Raw genomic sequence first — 18165 nt, 5'->3', positions numbered from 1 at the left:
TGACGACTGCTACCTAGACCGAAACGTCGACACTCCATCATCTCCTGTCACGCTACTCTGCTACCAATTCACAACCCCTTTTTATTAATTAATTTTGGTTGTGTTTTCAAACTTTTGGAGTTGATGTCTTCTAGTTATGAACTGCAGTGAAAAATTCAATTTATCTCTGTTCATGACTTTTTTGCTTTATTTCATTTGTATCTGTCTCCCTACTTTTGTTGCATTATAAAGAATAGTTTTTGAACACGCAATACGATCTTTGCTCTATTTGTTCATTTTTCCTTCCACAAAAATATTTGTTATAGTTGATGCAAACCGGTTATCCTACGGATACACAAGAGTGCGTTATATAGTTACGACTCACCAATTAATGCAAATCTGTTCCAAATAAGTCCCTTGTAGCACCCTATGAGGCCTAATACATCCCCAATAACCAGAACTCAACGGTGTAGAAATGGAGGCTAAAGGAGAGAACCCATATCTTTGAGTTTACCTCTTACTAGAGGAAGCACATGCAAGACAAACATCGTTTTTGACTGTGGATCCAACAACTGTGGAAGACAACAACCAGTCTCAAGAAGAATAAAGAAAAACCCAGCTAAAGGTGGCAGGGATCGATCCTAAAAATAAGAACAACTTTCTGTGAGCTCCACTTAAAAAGCAAAAATTGCAACAAGAAAGATAGACCAGAGTAATGATTATTTGTTCATTTGACATTGCCTATTCATCCACACAGCTCACTCCATAATAACAGATAAACTGAGATGACCATATGAACATATCCTTTCGTTTACCTCCGATTCTACATTATATATATATATATATATATATATATATATATATATATATATATATATATATATATATATATATTTTTTTTTTAAATAGTGTTTTTCATCAGTAACACTCTCATTCCAAAAGTCATTCCTCAACTAATTACATTAGGCTTGAAGTTCTTTGACTGCACTATGGCAGGAATGCATTCTTTGCTGGAATGCATGCAAATGTGTGTTCGGAATTAAGGGGGCATAGGTTTGATTTAAAGAAAGTATAAACAAATATCAAAAAAAGAGTGAAACATTTTTATTCCCGAAAAGAATGATATAATTGTACAAAATATACATCTCCCCCGTGCCAAGACTGGACCTGTGTAACATATAAAAAGTCAGCAGCTGATCAATTTAGAGACATTCTGCCTTGGTGAGCGTAATATACGTTACCATTCCATCCATGTGCTCCAGCCACTGCAGACCAAGGTTGGTTATGATTCTTGGGGTTCCATCATCAACAGGTAGTATATCCACATTGAACCTCTGAGGCACTGAGGTCACAACCTACGAACAAAGAACCAAAGTTCAGTCAGTTGTACTCAAAATGTAAAATATATTTGGCTGAACAGCAGTCTAGAGTATGTGAGCGCTTGGCTTTTCATTTAGCGGTTTTTATATTTCCACCACGTGAATATGATCTCACGATCATCATTATGAAAAAGACTAAAAGGACACTGGGGTTTTTTACCATGTGGCTCATATTGCTGCACCTCAATCACAAAAGACGTAGGCCAATTTGATAATGTATTCTGAATTTCCAATCATGACCAGCAAAGGCCGTGGCATAAGCCCTACCCTCACAACTGTATTTTGAATGTGTAAAAAAGCAGCAACGCTTGGTTATTAGGAATTATGACGCTCCTGCATCAAACAGCTTTTTAAGGATCAAATTACATCCTTGAGGACACCATCGTCATATACAGCACAGAGGTACTGAGTGTACATGATTGGGTCTGTACCATGAAAATAGCCTAAACCCTGGAGGAAAGCATGATTGTGAATGTTGAACGTTATGTTTACAAATCACGAAAGGTTGTGAGAACTACTCCTGGCTAAACAAGATAAAGGTTGATTGCATCTAATGTGGGTTACAGTGGTATGTTTCATACTACTGAGCCTTGAAGCCAAAGTCTGCTCCCAAAAAATCTGGGAGAAAGGCCAAGCCTGTTCACAAAGATAATCCACAAGTGGATATGTGAGCACATGCCCTCATTAAATAGATGCAGACAGTACTACAGACAAATTCTCTGCAGTGAGGGCATTTACAATGAGTGTATGTTGATTTCTCAAACTTTGCTCAAGATTTTAGGGCTCTGAATTGTATTGAATAATTGGGAAAGTATGAGTGCCCTACTTAGAACTGGTTAATCTCCACCGGTGTTGTGAGCAAGGCTGTAAAGTTGAATGCAACACAGTGCGTTGTCCAAAGGGCCTGGAAGAAAGAGCCTTTACAGTTGCAACTGTATACCAGATGATGTGAAGTCTTTTAGACGTTAATCCGATGAATGTGAATAGAAAATTGGCCAAATCTGAAGTGTGTTGAATTACTTCACGGACACAAACCCTATAGGATGGTGTCACAATGATGTCATTTAACATGTCATGAAGGATACAACATGCGTAGTCATAAGTAGTGCATGGTGAGGGCGACAGTTGTAATAGTTAGCTCAGTAAAGTACAACTGGTGAGTTTTTATGTTTTTTTAACTATGGGTTGGGTGACAAGAAAAAAGTACAATCGATCTAACAGATTGCTCAATTTTTGAATTTTTTTTTTTCAATTTGCTCACCTTTGAAGAGCAAATGGGTAACACTTGGAAGAGACGCTGCTCCATTATTCAGGCAGACAGGCCGGCACTAGGGACAGGAGAGAAACCAGTTGCCAAACCGGGTTTCCAGGGGAGTTTAGCCCCTTGGTAGCCACACCTCTGGGTTGGGCTAAGGAGCTCCACAAGCCGGGCGAGGGGTCCTGCCATTTTGGAAGAGGGAAGAATCGTGCATATTGGGATGCCTAGATAAAACCTTTGCAAAAAGTGGTCATCACATGTGGGGGAACCTGGTAGACTATTGGCTACCAATCGCATCCTGCCATGACGGTATTTTCTGAGCATAATTAGGGCACCCCTGGAACCATGAACTCAGATCTTGACTAAAGTGGAGAAAGACCAAAGGAGGACTGCCATCCGAATTTGCAGAACCTAGGAGTGTCCTTGGAGTGCAGCTGGGACCTCCAGAGGACGAGTTATCGACCCAAGAATGATTGACCTAAGACCATGATACTGCGTGACTAGCAGTCCAATGGAGACTGGACCTCTGCCAGCACCGAGAGAAAGTCACGGTGCTTTGACCCTGTGAACAAGACTGCCACACCCCCATCGGGGAATGAGGTGTAGTCGCCGCAACACCCCCAATCGACCACATCGCAACCACAGCATTCTTTGAGGATCTTTAGCATCCTTCAACCCTTGCATTAGGTCCACTTCCATAAGTAAGCCCTGCCAAGGATAAAAGTGTCTTGACCTGCCTGAAGACTACTTCAGCTGCTGAGGGAACCTTTCCGGAGGACCTTGCTGGTCCCCGAATTGAAAGTAAAATACTTTTTTAAAAATGTGGGATCCTGCCCTTTTAAATAAAAAGATTTTTGTTAGGAGGGGGCCTCTAGTACCATTCCCCAACCCTTCTCTGGGCTCCGGGGACCCCATTCCCCTAGGCCAATTCATATATATACACTGAGGAGGGGATAGTGCAGCCCTCAATCCCAGCCCCTTTTCTGGGCCCCGGGAAATCCCATCACCAGGACATTTGATTCCCCGCCCAGTAGCACGCAGGCAGGGAAGAATTCCGAACTCCTACCAGGCAGTAGCACACATCTTTCTCCCTGCCCATGAGAGCATGGGCCAGGAAAGATAGAATTACTCCGTCAGACAGGAACAGAGAGAAAAGCTACTTCTGTTGGGTGAGAGCAATGCCAACTCCTGCCACACCACAAGGCTGAGACCACCACAGTGGTAGTGGTCACAGTATCAGCATATTTATATGCAGCATGGACTATTAGAGGGAAAGAATTACTGAAACTTCGCTAACTCTTAGCAAATATCCATTTAAAATTTGCTAATTTTTACACCGTTTATTTAAACATTGTTACAATGTTTTATTGAATGTATTTCTATAGAACAATTTAAGTGTCATGTCTGATTATGTATTATGTAAATGCATCCAAATATATTAAAATGAAAATTTTTTCCCTTTTAAGTGATGTAGGGCAAAGGTATATTGTTTATTTCGATCTGTCAAACTATAGACAAATTAGGTTTTGTATACCTTATCTCAGAAGTTCACAAGGCACAGGGTGCACTTCATTCAAAAGACATAATGCAAAGCTAGATAATGTTCAATACATTCATTACAAAATCTGAAAAACGTTGAGTTTGTCAAAGAATGTGAAGAAAAATCAGAACTTTGCAAGTACTGGGGAAATGTTTTACACATGATAGCTCTAGTGAAAAACTTGGTTCAAGCTGATCGGGAAGGTGATAGGGAGCTGCACATGAAAACTGTGCAGTCACTGATTATTGTGTTTCGCAAATCTAATTACACATACTACCTGAGATATGGGTCCAGGTGTTTGGGAAGCGTTTAGAAGATAGAGGTGGAAAAACCATACCTCTACAGAAATTGAATCAAAGACATTTCTTGGTGAAAGACATAGTGGGAAGGTTCAATACTGTGGCTCCAGATATAAAATACGAACAGAGGATCCAGAGATCAGATCCAGAGGGTGAGGTGTGTCACAGCGGCCAGAGCGGCTGACTCAGGAGCACCGGGATCATGGTTCGAAACCTGTGCCAGCGGAAGCTCAGCATAATGTGACTCTGGGCAATAACTCCCTTAATCTCCCCGACTGCCTCCAGCACCTTAAAACCTTAAGGGGTAATATGTATGCGCTTTACAAGTATGGATTATATATTATTTATTTAAGCACAAAGAATACGTCATGATACAGGCAAGAAAAGAAACTCAATCCTGCTTCATATTCTGAACAAGAAACTTGACCCAGAGATGCTCAGTATTCTTATCAAGGCACATATTCTTACAGGCGATGACACTAGGAGCAAAATTGGAACAAAACCTGGGAGCTTTAACTGCTGAACCTGTGAAGTTTCTAAAAGGATTTGCTGAGACCAAAGAATTATGTGACTATAAAGACGTAGGAAAATACCTTGTGCGTGTGTGGAAATTGAGTTCTGACTGTCACACGTTTGACTATCTTTGGCACAGTCAGTACAAGAGATCTGGCCCACTAAGTGACCTTCCATTGACATCATATGCTGTGCATGGACACATTAAAAGAGTATTCTACCTGATCAGAAGACGTGTAAATGTTTTGGAACATGCATATATAGCCAAAGATCTGTATGAATTTGGCTAGGAAGATATTGATGGGGTGCTAAAACTGCAAAATTTCTATATCCTCTACCCACAGAACTTACATGTACTTGCAAAACCTGTGCTACAAAATGATGACCCTGTCAATATTCTCTTCTCAAATGTTCAACATTCTGCAAATGTATCACGAGTGATTGGCGAAAAAAATAATGTGAACTATAAAAATGTGTCTAAAAGAGGAGCGATAAACATTTTTTTTTCATATTCAGATCAAAAACTTTGTTTGGTGTATACTTAAAAGGGTTAAAAACCATTATTATTTGTTTCATTTCTATGTATACTCATAACAACAAGAGAGGAAGGGAACAGAATTGGCGCTCCTATCCCCCCTCAAGGTAATTCAAAGAAAACAACAAAGGAGCGTCAAAAGACTTTGAGAAAAGAGCAAGCATGTAACAACGCTCACAGTCTCAATCGGCTGTGAGGTAGACCTCTTAAGGTTATTCGGAAGGCCCTCACTCACCAACCTGGTTGGTGACATGCTTCATCATCGGGCCCCACCAAGAGTGGCCGAATGCCACCCTAGGGTGCTACAACACCAGGTTACTGCAGAGCTGGGTTTTTTGTGAAGTGTGATTTTTAGAGTGATTTAAAATGTACCTATAGAGTCAAAAAGAGTAATTTTAATAGTTTTGCCAATTGGACATAAGTAAAAACAAAGGTGTGGGATAAAGGACCAAAATTAAAAGTCCAGATTTATCCTGTGTTGTTGGTCAACATGTTTCAGCCTCAATGATAGTGGTATATCGGGCATTCGTCAGAATCAGTGAAGTGAACAAGTGTATGATAATAAACCCAGGTGGTATGGACGCACTAAGGCCCACCCTAGCCTGGGGTACAAGTGTTAAAAAAAAACCCATCAAAAAACACTGTCTCTAGATTCTGATTTATTTGAGTGGAACCAAGTTTATTCTGTCAAACATTGACAAAGACAGACAGACAAGACATAAAAAAACAAATATAATTAGATATATCAATATCTGTTGTCATAAAGGTAAAAACAAGAACATGCTACAGTGCTCTAGGGATGTGCTAGTGGCCATAACAAATCCCAAAGGTGAACTGAGTGACCATGTGCACATACAGGATAATTTTGACCCTGTGAAGCTGTCGGGACATCTGTCCTTGACAGACTTAGTTTGGTGGTAATAAAGAAGGGGCAGTAAATGGTGACTATTATGCCCAGTATATCGCTACACAATAAACGGTGTCTAAACTAGAGGTAGATTAGCTGTATTGCCTCAGTGTTCATGGGCAAAATCGTAAAGTTCAGGTAAGTATAAAAACGTCCTTAGCTGGGGCTACTCTGAACAACCAAAGGTTAGGAAGTAGGAGGCCCACGGGAGACGTGTGCAGTGTCTAAACACAGCCGCGGGTTACCATTGACTTTCTATGGAAAACTGACAAGTTACAATTTTACAGTTTAAGGATACTTCCGGATTGGTTACGATGGATCCCTTTTAGACTTAGACATTAGGAGAGCCAATACCCTCGAGACTATCAGAGTACTCGTGTTACCTCACCCACAGAAGCCGGGTGCATAGGTGTCTTTTGATGTCGGGTTTCGTCGTTGATTTCAATGGAGAGCTGCAAAGAAGTGCTCCAGGCGACCAGAGGAAAAGTGTCCGGGTGGATCCAAGGTGGATCGAAGATCTGAAGAACCTGAAAACAGAAGGGACAGAGTCTGGGTCACTTGCCAGTGACCAGGCGATGGAAAGCTGCCAGCCAATGTCGGGTGATTTCAGGTGAAAAGGTGAAGTTTGTCTCTTCAGCCACGAGGACCAGGAGGCGTCGACGACGACCAGGAGCTGGGTTCGAGTTGTCCCACAAAGGATCTAATTGACTGCAGGGTCGATATCCGGATTGGATCCAACAAGCCTTGGCAAACACAACCCACGCAGGATGTCGAGATTGGCTTTGGTGCAGACCAGCAAGGTCTGTGGCGCTTCTCCTTCGTAAAGAAGCTGGAGCAAGCCTGGAGCAACCAAAAAAGCAAGTTAGATTCAAAATGGAGTCTTCCGGGGGCTCACTTGCCAACGGACTAGGAGCCGGGAAGACGCGTTGAGCTGAAATACAAAAGCGGGACCCACGAGACACTCGTGGAGTGGGGACCTCTGAGCTTTGGTGCAAATGGTGCTCAGGACTGGGGTGTTGCGTGTTTATCTAGGTTCCTGATCGATACTGTGACCTTATGCCCCTATTCGGCTATAAATCCATTTATTCCCTATATTGGCATAACCGTTCAAGTGCGATTTTCTGAAAAGTCATCTCTGGCCTCACACGAACAGAGCCACATTCCAGCATAGTTCCCTCTGCCACTTCCTTTGCGACCAATTAGTGCAATGACAGAGCAGCAGTCACTATCTGATATTCCTAGATAACACTCCGAGTTCTTCAACAAGATAAAAACTCAGCAAACCTGGAAATCCCCGCTTGCTATGTTTTGATTAGTAATGGAACTCTAATGAGCAACTGATAACTATCACTTCCTAGTGACATCTTTAATTGACGTCTTATGTCCAGCAAACTTGCGTCAAACCCGGCATCTGTCAGGTATACATATTACCAATGTTGCCTTAAGCAATAAGAGCTGTAAGCTGTGAGCAGCGAGCTGCAAGACCCCGTGTTGGTAAATCTAGCACTCTGTCGCTGCAGCCTGCTATCCTGTGGTGGTGAAGCTGCTGATACCATTATCGCCGCTAAAGCGCGAACTATGGTGCAGTACGCTTAAGGAGCTGAACAGCCGTCCCTCTGCGAAGACATCCAGCAGATTCCAGCTGCCCGCGGACGCTGTCCCCCCTCCTTCCTCGACGCGCTGAAGAGAAGCCGCTGCCTTTCTCGTGCAGAGAAATCCAGTCCCGGCGCTTCCGGTTTACCCTCGCGGGTGACTGGGATATCGAGAGAGACACCTGAAGGAGATACCAATCCTCCATCATTCTATTCAGAGGTATGGTGTTGACTAAACCCTTAGACGAGAATTCTTGAAACAAACCTTGGCAAAACCAACTTAACTTAAAGCTACTTACTTACTCCCCTTTTCACGTGTTAGGCTTAGGTCAGGCACACTGGGGTAGGCTTAGTTAGAAGCACCAGTTGAGTATGTTAGCCTAATGTATATATGACTGTATATATGTTTTATTACTTTTAAACCATTGTATGGCTAAGAAACCATATCAATGCTTTTACAGTTCTATTTCGCAATACTTATCTTACTGTACGTACTTTTTATAATAACAATTATTACAATTGTGGCAATACATTTCTCTTGTACGAGAAGAAAGACTGTGCAATAAATGTTAACCCTTTATTGACAAACGCCCGTCTCTCTGTTCTCTACATCTCGTGAAAGTAAACTGCACTAGACTGACTGAGTGAAATACAGGTCTATTGTTTCACACGACCCTGGAGATTGACTCTTGATCTGAGGAGCAAAGTTGTCATGTTGCACGGTTGTTGGAAAACTGAATCCCTTCTTGTCTGTGCCAGGGAAGCTGATCACTTCCTATGCAGAGAAGAAAGTTTCCAGTGACCTCTGAGCTAGTTGGTAACACAACCCAATTAAGTTTAGCATAGTCAGTGGAGGCCTGGAATATCCGCAGTTCCACGTCGATACTACTGTTTATGTTATTCCAATGTGCAGGGCCTAGTGGGAAACTAGGAACTACACTACATGGCGCCCAACGTTTGGTAAGGCGATAAACTAACGCAAGACAGTAGAGTAACTCAGTCGTGCATATTTCACACAGACCCCTTTCTCCCGTAATGCAAATGCTACTTACCAGTATGCATCTGTTCTTGGCATGTAGGGCTGCTGACATTCATATCTGTGCATAGTCCGCCACCTAGTGTTGGGTCCGGATGATTGCACATTGTTGTCCTGGAAGAGTCTTCGAAGTATCACGAGATAGGTGGCTCCTCCCCTGGACTACAGTGCGCATGGGCATCGCCTCCATCCCCAGATTGTTTTTAGCCATAGGCAGAGATGGAGTGAAGAAGTGAGTGATGACCATGCTATGAGCATATGTTTGTATATGAATACATACTGCAGCTGCTACAGGCGCCGGGGAGGAGGGTGGGCGATATGAATGTCAGCAGCCCTACATGCCAAGAACAGATGCATACTGGTAAGTAGCATTTGCAGTTCGAGGCATGTGGGCTGCTGAATTCATATCTGTGCATAGAATACATAGCAGTCCCTCCATTAGCGGCGGCCGCCCGTGCCAGCTGCAGCAGTCTGAAAAAGCGTTTTTAGAACAGCCTGACCAACAGCTGCCTGTTGTTTTGAATGCACGTCTACACAGTAGTGCTTGGTGAAAGTATGAGTGGTAGACCATGTGGCTGCTCTACAGATGTCTTCTAAGGGAATGTTACCTAAGAACGCCATAGAGGCCCCCAACTTCCTAGTGGAGTGGGCCCTCGGTGGTATAGTGAGAGTGCGCTTTGCTTTAGCGTAGCAGATCTGAATGCACTTTACTATCCATCTAGCTATTCCTGCTTTGGAGATTGCGTTTCCCTTGTGTTGAGTGGCAAAAGCAACAAAAAGTTGTTTGGTTTTGCGGAAATCTTTTGTCCTGTCCACATAATACATCAAGGCCCTCTTTACATCAAGAGTGTGGAGCATCCGCTCCGCCAGCGTCTCTGGGTTCTGGAAGAACACCGGCAATTCAATAGTTTGGTTTATGTGAAACTGTGAGACCACTTTGGGCAAGAATTTAGGGTTAGTGCGGAGCACCACCCTGTTGGCATGTACCTGGAAGAAAGGTTCTTGGATGGTGAGCGCCTGCAGTTCGCTAACCCTCCGTAGCGATGTGATTGCTACTAAGAAAGCCACCTTCCAGGTCAGAAACTGCAGTTCGCAAGAGTGTAGTGGCTCAAAGGGGGGACCCATCAGCCTTGTAAGAACCACATTGAGGTTCCATTCCGGAGCTGGTGGAGTCCTTGGTGGAATGACTCTTTTGAGTCCTTCCAGAAAAGCCTTGATAGCAGGGACCTTAAAAAGTGACAGGTGTTGCCTATTTTGTAGGTATGCTGCCATAGCCGACAGGTGAATGCGGATGGAAGAGTAGGCAAGATTACACCGATACAGGTGAAAGAGGTAGCATATGATGTTTTGAATGGAAGCGTCTAGCGGGTCAATGCTGTGCTCCACGCAGTAGACGACAAACCTCTTCCATTTAGCCGCATAACAAGCTCTAGTAGTGGGCTTTCTCGCCTCCCGAATGATGTCCATGCAGTCGGGAGGAAGATTGAGATAGCCAAACTCTAGGACCTCAGGAGCCAGATCGCCAGGTTGAGCTGTTGCGGATCTGGGTGCTGAATGTCGCCATGGCTCTGCGTCAAAAGGCTGGGAGTGAGATGAAGCCGTTGATGCGGTACCACGGAGAGTTCCAGAAACGTGGTGTACCATGGTTGGCGAGCCCACGTTGGAGCAACCAGGATGAGCGTCATCGAGTGTTGCCTGAGCTTGCGTGCCACCAGCGGTATCAGAGGCGCTGGGGGAAAAGCGTACGCAAATCTGCCTGACCAGTTCATCCACATCGCATTGCCCTGTGATTGGGGGTGTGGGAACCTGGCGGCGAAGCTTTGGCATTTTGCGTTCTCCTTTGTGGCGAACAGGTCTATCTCTGGATGACCCCACCTTTGGAAGTACGGTTGGAGTACTGATGGATGTAACTCCCACTCGTGCATCTGATGGCTGTGTCTGCTGAGCAGATCCGCCATCTGGTTGTCCTTGCCTGGGAGATGTTCTGCCATGAGGAAGATGTTCCTCTGAATGGCCCACTTCCACATGCTCTGAGCCAGATGAGACAGCTGTGGAGAGTGTGTTCCCCCTTGCTTCTGGATGTAGTACATGGCCGTCATGTTGTCCGTCCGGATCAACACGACCTTGTTGCACAGATGTACTTTGAACGCCTTTAAGGCCATGAAGATTGCCATCAGTTCCAACACATTGATGTGCATCTTCCTTTGCTGAAGTGTCCATAGTCCCTGCACTGTGTAATGGAGTACATGCGCTCCCCATCCCTGGAGAGAGGCGTCCGTTGTCAGGATGATCTGTGGGACAGGCTCTTGGAATGGTCGGCCCTTGCAAAGGTTTTGTGGATTCCACCAATGCAGAGAGTTGTACGCCCGACCGCTCACCAACACTAGGTCTGTTAGTTGCCCATGAGCCTGAGTCCACTGACGTGCCAGGCACTCCTGAAGCGGACGCATATGTAGTCTCGCGTGCGGGACAATGGAGATGCAGGAGGCCATCATGCCTATCAACTGCATGAACACCCTCGCTGGAAGCGAGGTCTGGGGTCTGAATCGTTGGATCAGCGCCTGGATACCGGCGATTCTCACTGAACTCGGCTGCGCAGTGGCCGCCAGAGTGTCGATCGTCGCGCCCAGATACTGTCGCACGTGGGCGGGCTGGAGATGGGACTTTGGGTAGTTCAGAGAGAATCCCAGATCGTGCAGGAGATGAATGGTGCGTGACACGTGGTCTACGCACTGCTGTTCCGTCTTTGCCTGAATAAGCCAGTCGTCTAGGTATGGAAAGACATGGACGTGCTGGCGACGGAGATGCGCTGCTACAGTCGCTAGGCATTTGGTGAAAACTCTTGGTGCCGTGGTGACCCCGAACGGCAGGACTCTGAACTGGTAATGCTGGTCTAAGATCTTGAATCTGAGATACTTCCTGTGTGAAGGATGCAGGGGAATATGGAAATAGGCATCCTTCAGATCCAGCGTTGCTAGGAAGTCCCCCCGTTGAAGCAGGGGAAGCACCTGCTGCAATGTGAGCATATGGAAGTGCTCTGAGTTGATGTACCAGTTCAGGGGCCTGAGGTCCAGGATCGGTCTGAGTGATCCGTCCTTTTTGGGGATTAAAAAATACAGGGAGTAAACCCCTGTTCCCCGTTCTTGCAATGGAACGAGCTCTATCGCCCCTTTTTGCAGCATGATTAGTACTTCTTGCTGCAACAAGGTCAAGTGCTCGTCGGACATAGCACGGCCTCTTGGCGGTATGTCCGGTGGAATGGACGTAAGTTCTAGACAGTACCCGTACTGGATAAGAGACCTCACCCACCTGTCCGTGGTGATGGACCTCCACGCCGGCAGGAACTGCTGTAGTCTCCCCCCGACAGGTGTTGTGTGATCGGGGGGAAGTGACAAGACGTCACTGCTTGTTAGAGGCGGTGGACCTGGAGGCATTGTTTCCACGTCCTCTGCCTTTGATATTATTGCCTCTGTAGCCACCCCTGCCCTTGTTGTTGTTATACGAGGACTGGGTGTTACCCTTGTAGTATTGCGTGGGCTGGGATGCCTGGCCTCTTGAGGTGCCTCTTGAATTGGAGCGGCTAAAGGAACCACCCCGAAACTGCTGACTTTGTAAAGCCCCCATAGACTTGGCAGTTTCGGTATCTTTCTTCATTTTTTCTAGGGAGGCATCCACCTCAGGGCCGAACAGATGGTCAGGATTCACCGTCTGACCCAGTAATGTGGTTTGTATGTCGGGCTTGAACCCAGAAATGCGAAGCCAGGCATGGCGTCTGAGTAACACGCTCGTATTGATAGCCCTGGAGGCAGTGTCTGCTACATCTAGGGCACATTTGATGGATGCATTAGTAATGAGTTTACCCTCCTGAATGAGCATCTCCCCCGCCTCCTTGTATTGGTCAGGCAAGTGTTGTAGGGTGGCCTCTAATGTGTCGTAATGGGCCCTATCATAACGTGCAAGCAGGGCTTGGGTGTTAGAGATCCTCCAGATGTTTGCTGCCTGTGCAGCAATGCGTTTGCCTGATGCCTCAAAGATTTTTGACTCTTTGTCTGGGGGAGGAGCATCACCAGTAGTCTGCGAATTCGCCCTCTTTCGAGCGTTGGACACCACCAGGGAGTCCAATGGCAAATGTCCCTTAATATACGTGGGATCCGTGGGCGCCGCCTTATACTTCCTGTCGATGCGAGGATTGACCACCCGCGCCCGGGTGGGCTCCTTGAATACCTCCTGTGCATGCTTCAGCACCCCTTTGAGCATAGGTAGCGTCTTGACTTGCTTTTCGGCCACCGAGAAGGTGTCGACTAAGAAGTCCGCATCCACAGGGTCTGAGTGCAGTTCGACGTCATGGTTCGCTGCAGCCCTCTCTATTAATGCATTAAACGCCGCCGAGTCCTCGGTCGGGGACGTCTTCGTGGCGAAAAGTTGAGTGTCCTGGCCTGACTGCAGGTCGTCCGTGTCGCCTCCTGCCGTCCAGGGCACCTGCTCCTCGTCCGGATCCGAGTACGCAGGATAGTTGTACTCGTTGTCCTCCTCGTCCACCTCAGGCACTGGGGAATGGGCCGGCGAGCGTTCCATGGCATGTGGAGACAGAGGTTCCATCAGAGCCGAAGAGTCCGCAGAGTACTTTTTGCTCTTAAGTGGAATCCGAAAAGGTTCCAATGGCGGCTCCGACGTAATCTTTCGTTTGAGGAGCGACAATTTTCCGGTGTTGGCGTCGATTGTCACCTCTCGACGTTCCTCCACCGCGAGCGGTTGGAGCCGAAGCTTCGACACCACCAAGGCAGCTTTCGGCGTCAATACCTCCTGAGAATGTCCGCTCTGCTTAGGCGCGAAGACCTTCGGCGCCGACTTGGGAGGAAGGGTAAAACGGATGGGCGTTTGTTCCTTTGCAGGCTTCGGCTTGGGCCTAGGCACGACAGTGTCCTGGCTGGGAACCACAGTGGACTGTTGGATCCGCTTCAAGGATTCTCCCACCTTCTTAGTAAGGGATGCCGAGGGCTGAACCGTCTCGAGCGAGTCTTCGTCTCCGAGAGTCCGGTCGCCGGCAGGTTTCTTCTTCGGTGCCGACGCCCCCTGGCCTGTCGCACCGTCGGCGTGACGCTTCTTCGAAGCCGTCTTCGGGTCCGCGACCCCTTTCGGTGCCGACGCAGCCGCAGCGGAAGTCTTCACCTTCGGTGCCGGCCCAGAGGACTTCGGGTCGGCCATTTTGGCGCGGCTTTTGTGGTCGGCCATCTTGGCGTGGCTCTTCGAGTCGGCCATTTTGGGTTTCGTGGAAGTTGACGCCTCCAGAACCTTCTTTACCAACGCCAGTTTCGGTTTTTGTTTCGCATCCGAGGGTGCGTGACCGGTTGGCTTCACTTTCGGTTCTTTGCTAGAAATGTCCGTGACCGGGCCCGGAGGCGGGGACGTTGGACTTATAGTAAGGTCTCGGGTAAGGCCCGAAGGCGATCCCTCGACCTGGGCCGTATGACGGGGGGAAACCCCGGAGTCCGGTTGGGGATGCTCTTCCTCTGAGCTATCTCCCATCGTGGCACAAATCAGTTCGTCGTCCCCTACCTCACCGGAGCCTTCGTCGCAGGCCTCCTCGTCCGCGTCGTAGGTCTCTTCCTCGGACGCGGGGCCAGAGTCCGACTCTTGTACGTCGTCCTCCTCCTCGATCGATTCCTGAAAGATGTCATCAGGTGGGGGTGCCGAAGCCGACAACTGTGCCTGGAGTCGATTAGCCCGGCGAATCTTCAAAGTTTTCTTACTCCTAAACTTTGAACACGCCATGCAGGTGTCTTCACGGTGATCCGGTGACAGACACGTGTTGCACACAGGGTGCACGTCGAGGTGCGAATATTTCGAGTGACATAGCGGACACTTCTTGAATGGAGTCCGCTCCATAGCAAATGCGGTAGTGTAGGCCCGTCCGCGTCGAAGCACGTGGAAGGGCAGTAGGAGATTGGAGCTGAGAGTCAGTAAGAGAACCCGAACGCAACTATACCGACGCCCAGCCTAAAGACCTTTTGGTCTCAAGTAAAATCGAACAACTATCGGTTCCGAAGGAGGGAACCGAAAACACATCCGAACCCTATGGCGGAAAAAAACAATCTGGGGATGGAGGCGATGCCCATGCGCACTGTAGTCCAGGGGAGGAGCCACCTATCTCGTGATACTTCGAAGACTCTTCCAGGACAACAATGTGCAATCATCCGGACCCAACACTAGGTGGCGGACTATGCACAGATATGAATTCAGCAGCCCACATGCCTCGAACATACTCCAATAGACGTCTGGAGTGGGTGAAAGGTTAAAATCCGCCCGACCTTAGTAGGAAGAGATTCCTATGTAAAGCTCTGGTTTACTCAACGTTGAAGGATACAGTGTTCCAAAATATTGTGCACCTAATCTTTGTCTCCTTGGAGACCTACTCTGCAAACCTTGCATTTTTACAATGCCAGAAAATAACGGAACCCCTGGGGCCGCAGTAGACGCGACTCAGCAAGGTCCCGAACAAGCAGACCCGGATGCTATAATCATCCCGGTCCACTTAAGAAGATCTATAACGTTAAAACTTATAGAAAACGGACTGACACCTCAAGGTGGTACAGTAATTTTCGTGATAGAGGCTCACGAGTATCGGCAGACAGAGGTATTCTATTCATGGATAAACTTTCCAGCGGCAAACGCTACAACACGAGAGTTTCACTATTCCAAAATAGAGGAACCTCCGGGAGAGTACGCTCCTTTCGAGGAGATTGAAATCCCACTTAAATTTCAAGAGCACCTGCTCTGGTTTAATGGCGCCCTAAAACACAATAATCACATAACTAGGCTCGGTCCTCTAGGTAGACCAGGAGCAACGTGGCCGGTTCTAGCCAGCTACACACCACATCCTGACATTGCAAAAATGTCAAGAGAAGAGCTGTTAGTACAGCTAAACACATTAATAAAAATACATAGGCAATTAGTCCAATATGTGATGAGGACTGCAACAGTCCAGCCAGCTGTTAATTCACACCAGCTGACCCCTCATCAGGGGAACACAAATAAAATTACACCACAGAACATACAGTCATGTCTTGGTAAAACACCCGTAAAACGGGAACAAATTCCTTTCTGGTTAGCACAGAAAATCACTCAAATAGAGGCAGTATTTCCTGATACTACCCCTATAGAGAAACACAGAATCTTGACCATCTGCCTTCCTATTGGAATCGCACCACACGTGGAGGACTGTGACACTTGGGGTACAGTCTTTGCTTCCATTTACACAAAAACACACGGTGTTCCGTCTATGGCGGTAATACCAGAAGTGCTAAAACAGATTCAAAATGAATTTGGTCCAGAGCCCGCTTTAAATCTAGGTATGAAATTACTGAAAGACTTCAAGCAGGTCTCGGCTATATTATTAGCCAACATAAAAGGAGAAGCAGCATCTGTGGCGATTTGCCAGAAGGTGAGGGAAACAGATATAAAAGATCCTGTTGAGCTTGCGAAAATCATAGAAAAATGCTATGAAGAATTAGGTAGAGACAGCTTGGGTGGGAAACCAGTAAAGCCCCAACTGCTCGAAAATCCTGAAAAATTATTTATTAAAAATAATTTAAACACTCCTAAAAAGAGCTGGGATGGAATAAACAATCCACTCCCAAGAAAAAAGTTTTCCAGTCCAGAGGAAGGTCTCCTCGACGGAGGGAAAGAACTCCGACTCGAGAACGCCAGTCTCCCCAGAGGGAGCCCTCTGAGAAAAGATATAACCTTAGAAATAGGGATAATCTGAAAAAACCTGATAGATATCAAAGTATTGATACACATCCCTCTCGATCTCTTCCACAGAATTCGGAAAGAAGAGGACGGTCAGACCCAGGAGAGCACACCAAGTCCAAAGACAAGGAACCTGCTCAGAGTAAAAAATCTCAATTTCCTAAAAAGAAGGTAGCCAGTATTAGAGTAATCAACCATGCCGAGAATACTGAGGACACAGTTGAAAAACGGGGAGTGGGCATTGACAATGTTGGACAGTGCAGCAGAAATCAGTATAGCACGCAAGAACTTGATGAGTCATCTGGAGACAGTGGACACGAATGAATACATTCAGGTTGAAACTGCCGACGCCCGACTTAGCGAGCCCCATAAAATATACGAAATAACATTGCGTATGGAGGGTGATAAGACTAGGAAAATTAAGGGTCTATTTTGGGATAAGCTCTCAAAAGGCTATGATATTCTGTTAGCTGAAAAAGATTGGCCCCCAGAGTTTGTCAGGGAGTGCCCTTGTGGCGAAGAAGTGATTATGCCTGCCTTCTCAAATCACATACCGATTCACAAAAAATATACATATGCAAGGAAATGGGCAGTAGCACAGGCACCTGCATTGTATAAAAATCATGTAGGATGGGATGAGGATTCACCTCCTCACAAAATCCAACTAAAAAGTGAACCAACTGCCCAACGGCAGTATCCCATAAAGCAAGAAGCTAAAAAACAGGTCAGGGAGATCTTAGATCAACTTGAGTACCAGGGGGTGATTGAAACATGCACCTCTCAAATGAACAATCCTTTGTTTCCTGTCTCCAAGCCAGACAATTCATATCGTCTAGTTTTGGACTACAGACATCTTAATACATGTTGCAAAACTTTTGCAGTACAAAACTCGCATAGTGCAGCCCTAATGAATAACATAGTTAGGAAAAAATATAAAACGACATTAGACATATCTAATGGTTTCTTTTGTCAAAATATTGCACCAGAAAGCAGATATTTGACCGCTTTCTCCGCATTTGGGTCGCAGAAAAAATTCTGTCGACTCTTACAGGGGTTCAAGAACAGCCCAGGACTATTCTCAGCTAGGGTAACAGAGTTACTACAAATCTATGATGATGAAGCATTATCTTACGTAGATGATATTTATCTCACAGACGACGACTTGGATACTCACTTGAAGAGAGTGAACACCATTATACTTGGGTTCGCAGCAGAGGGTTACAAATTCAACTTTAAAAAGTCCCGAATTGCCCATCTGACAGTACTATTTTTAGGGTACGAATTATCAAGTGAAGGGAAAAGCCTAGCGGACAACTTCTTAGAGAAGTGCGCTGTACTCCAAGCTCCAAAAACGCTGAAGAATTTACAATCCATACTA

The 18165-nt window shown here is 46.2% G+C and overlaps 1 protein-coding gene across 1 annotated transcript in view; it reads right to left on the bottom strand.

Moving 5' to 3' along the window:
- Nucleotides 1-18165, bottom strand: part of FRAS1 (Fraser extracellular matrix complex subunit 1) — a 1404104-nt gene that overhangs the window by 1150757 nt on the left and 235182 nt on the right. The window contains exon 4 of the mRNA XM_086961814.1: nucleotides 1221-1334. Within this exon, the coding sequence (XP_086817940.1) occupies nucleotides 1221-1334 (114 nt within the window). The remainder of the gene's footprint in view (nucleotides 1-1220; nucleotides 1335-18165) is intronic.

This window comes from Lissotriton vulgaris, chromosome 3_1, assembly GCF_964263255.1.
Source record: "Lissotriton vulgaris chromosome 3_1, aLisVul1.2, whole genome shotgun sequence".
NCBI classification, from domain to species: Eukaryota; Metazoa; Chordata; class Amphibia; order Caudata; family Salamandridae; genus Lissotriton; species Lissotriton vulgaris.
Note: the sequence above shows the minus strand (reverse complement) of the source record. Positions and strands in the feature narration are given on the sequence as shown.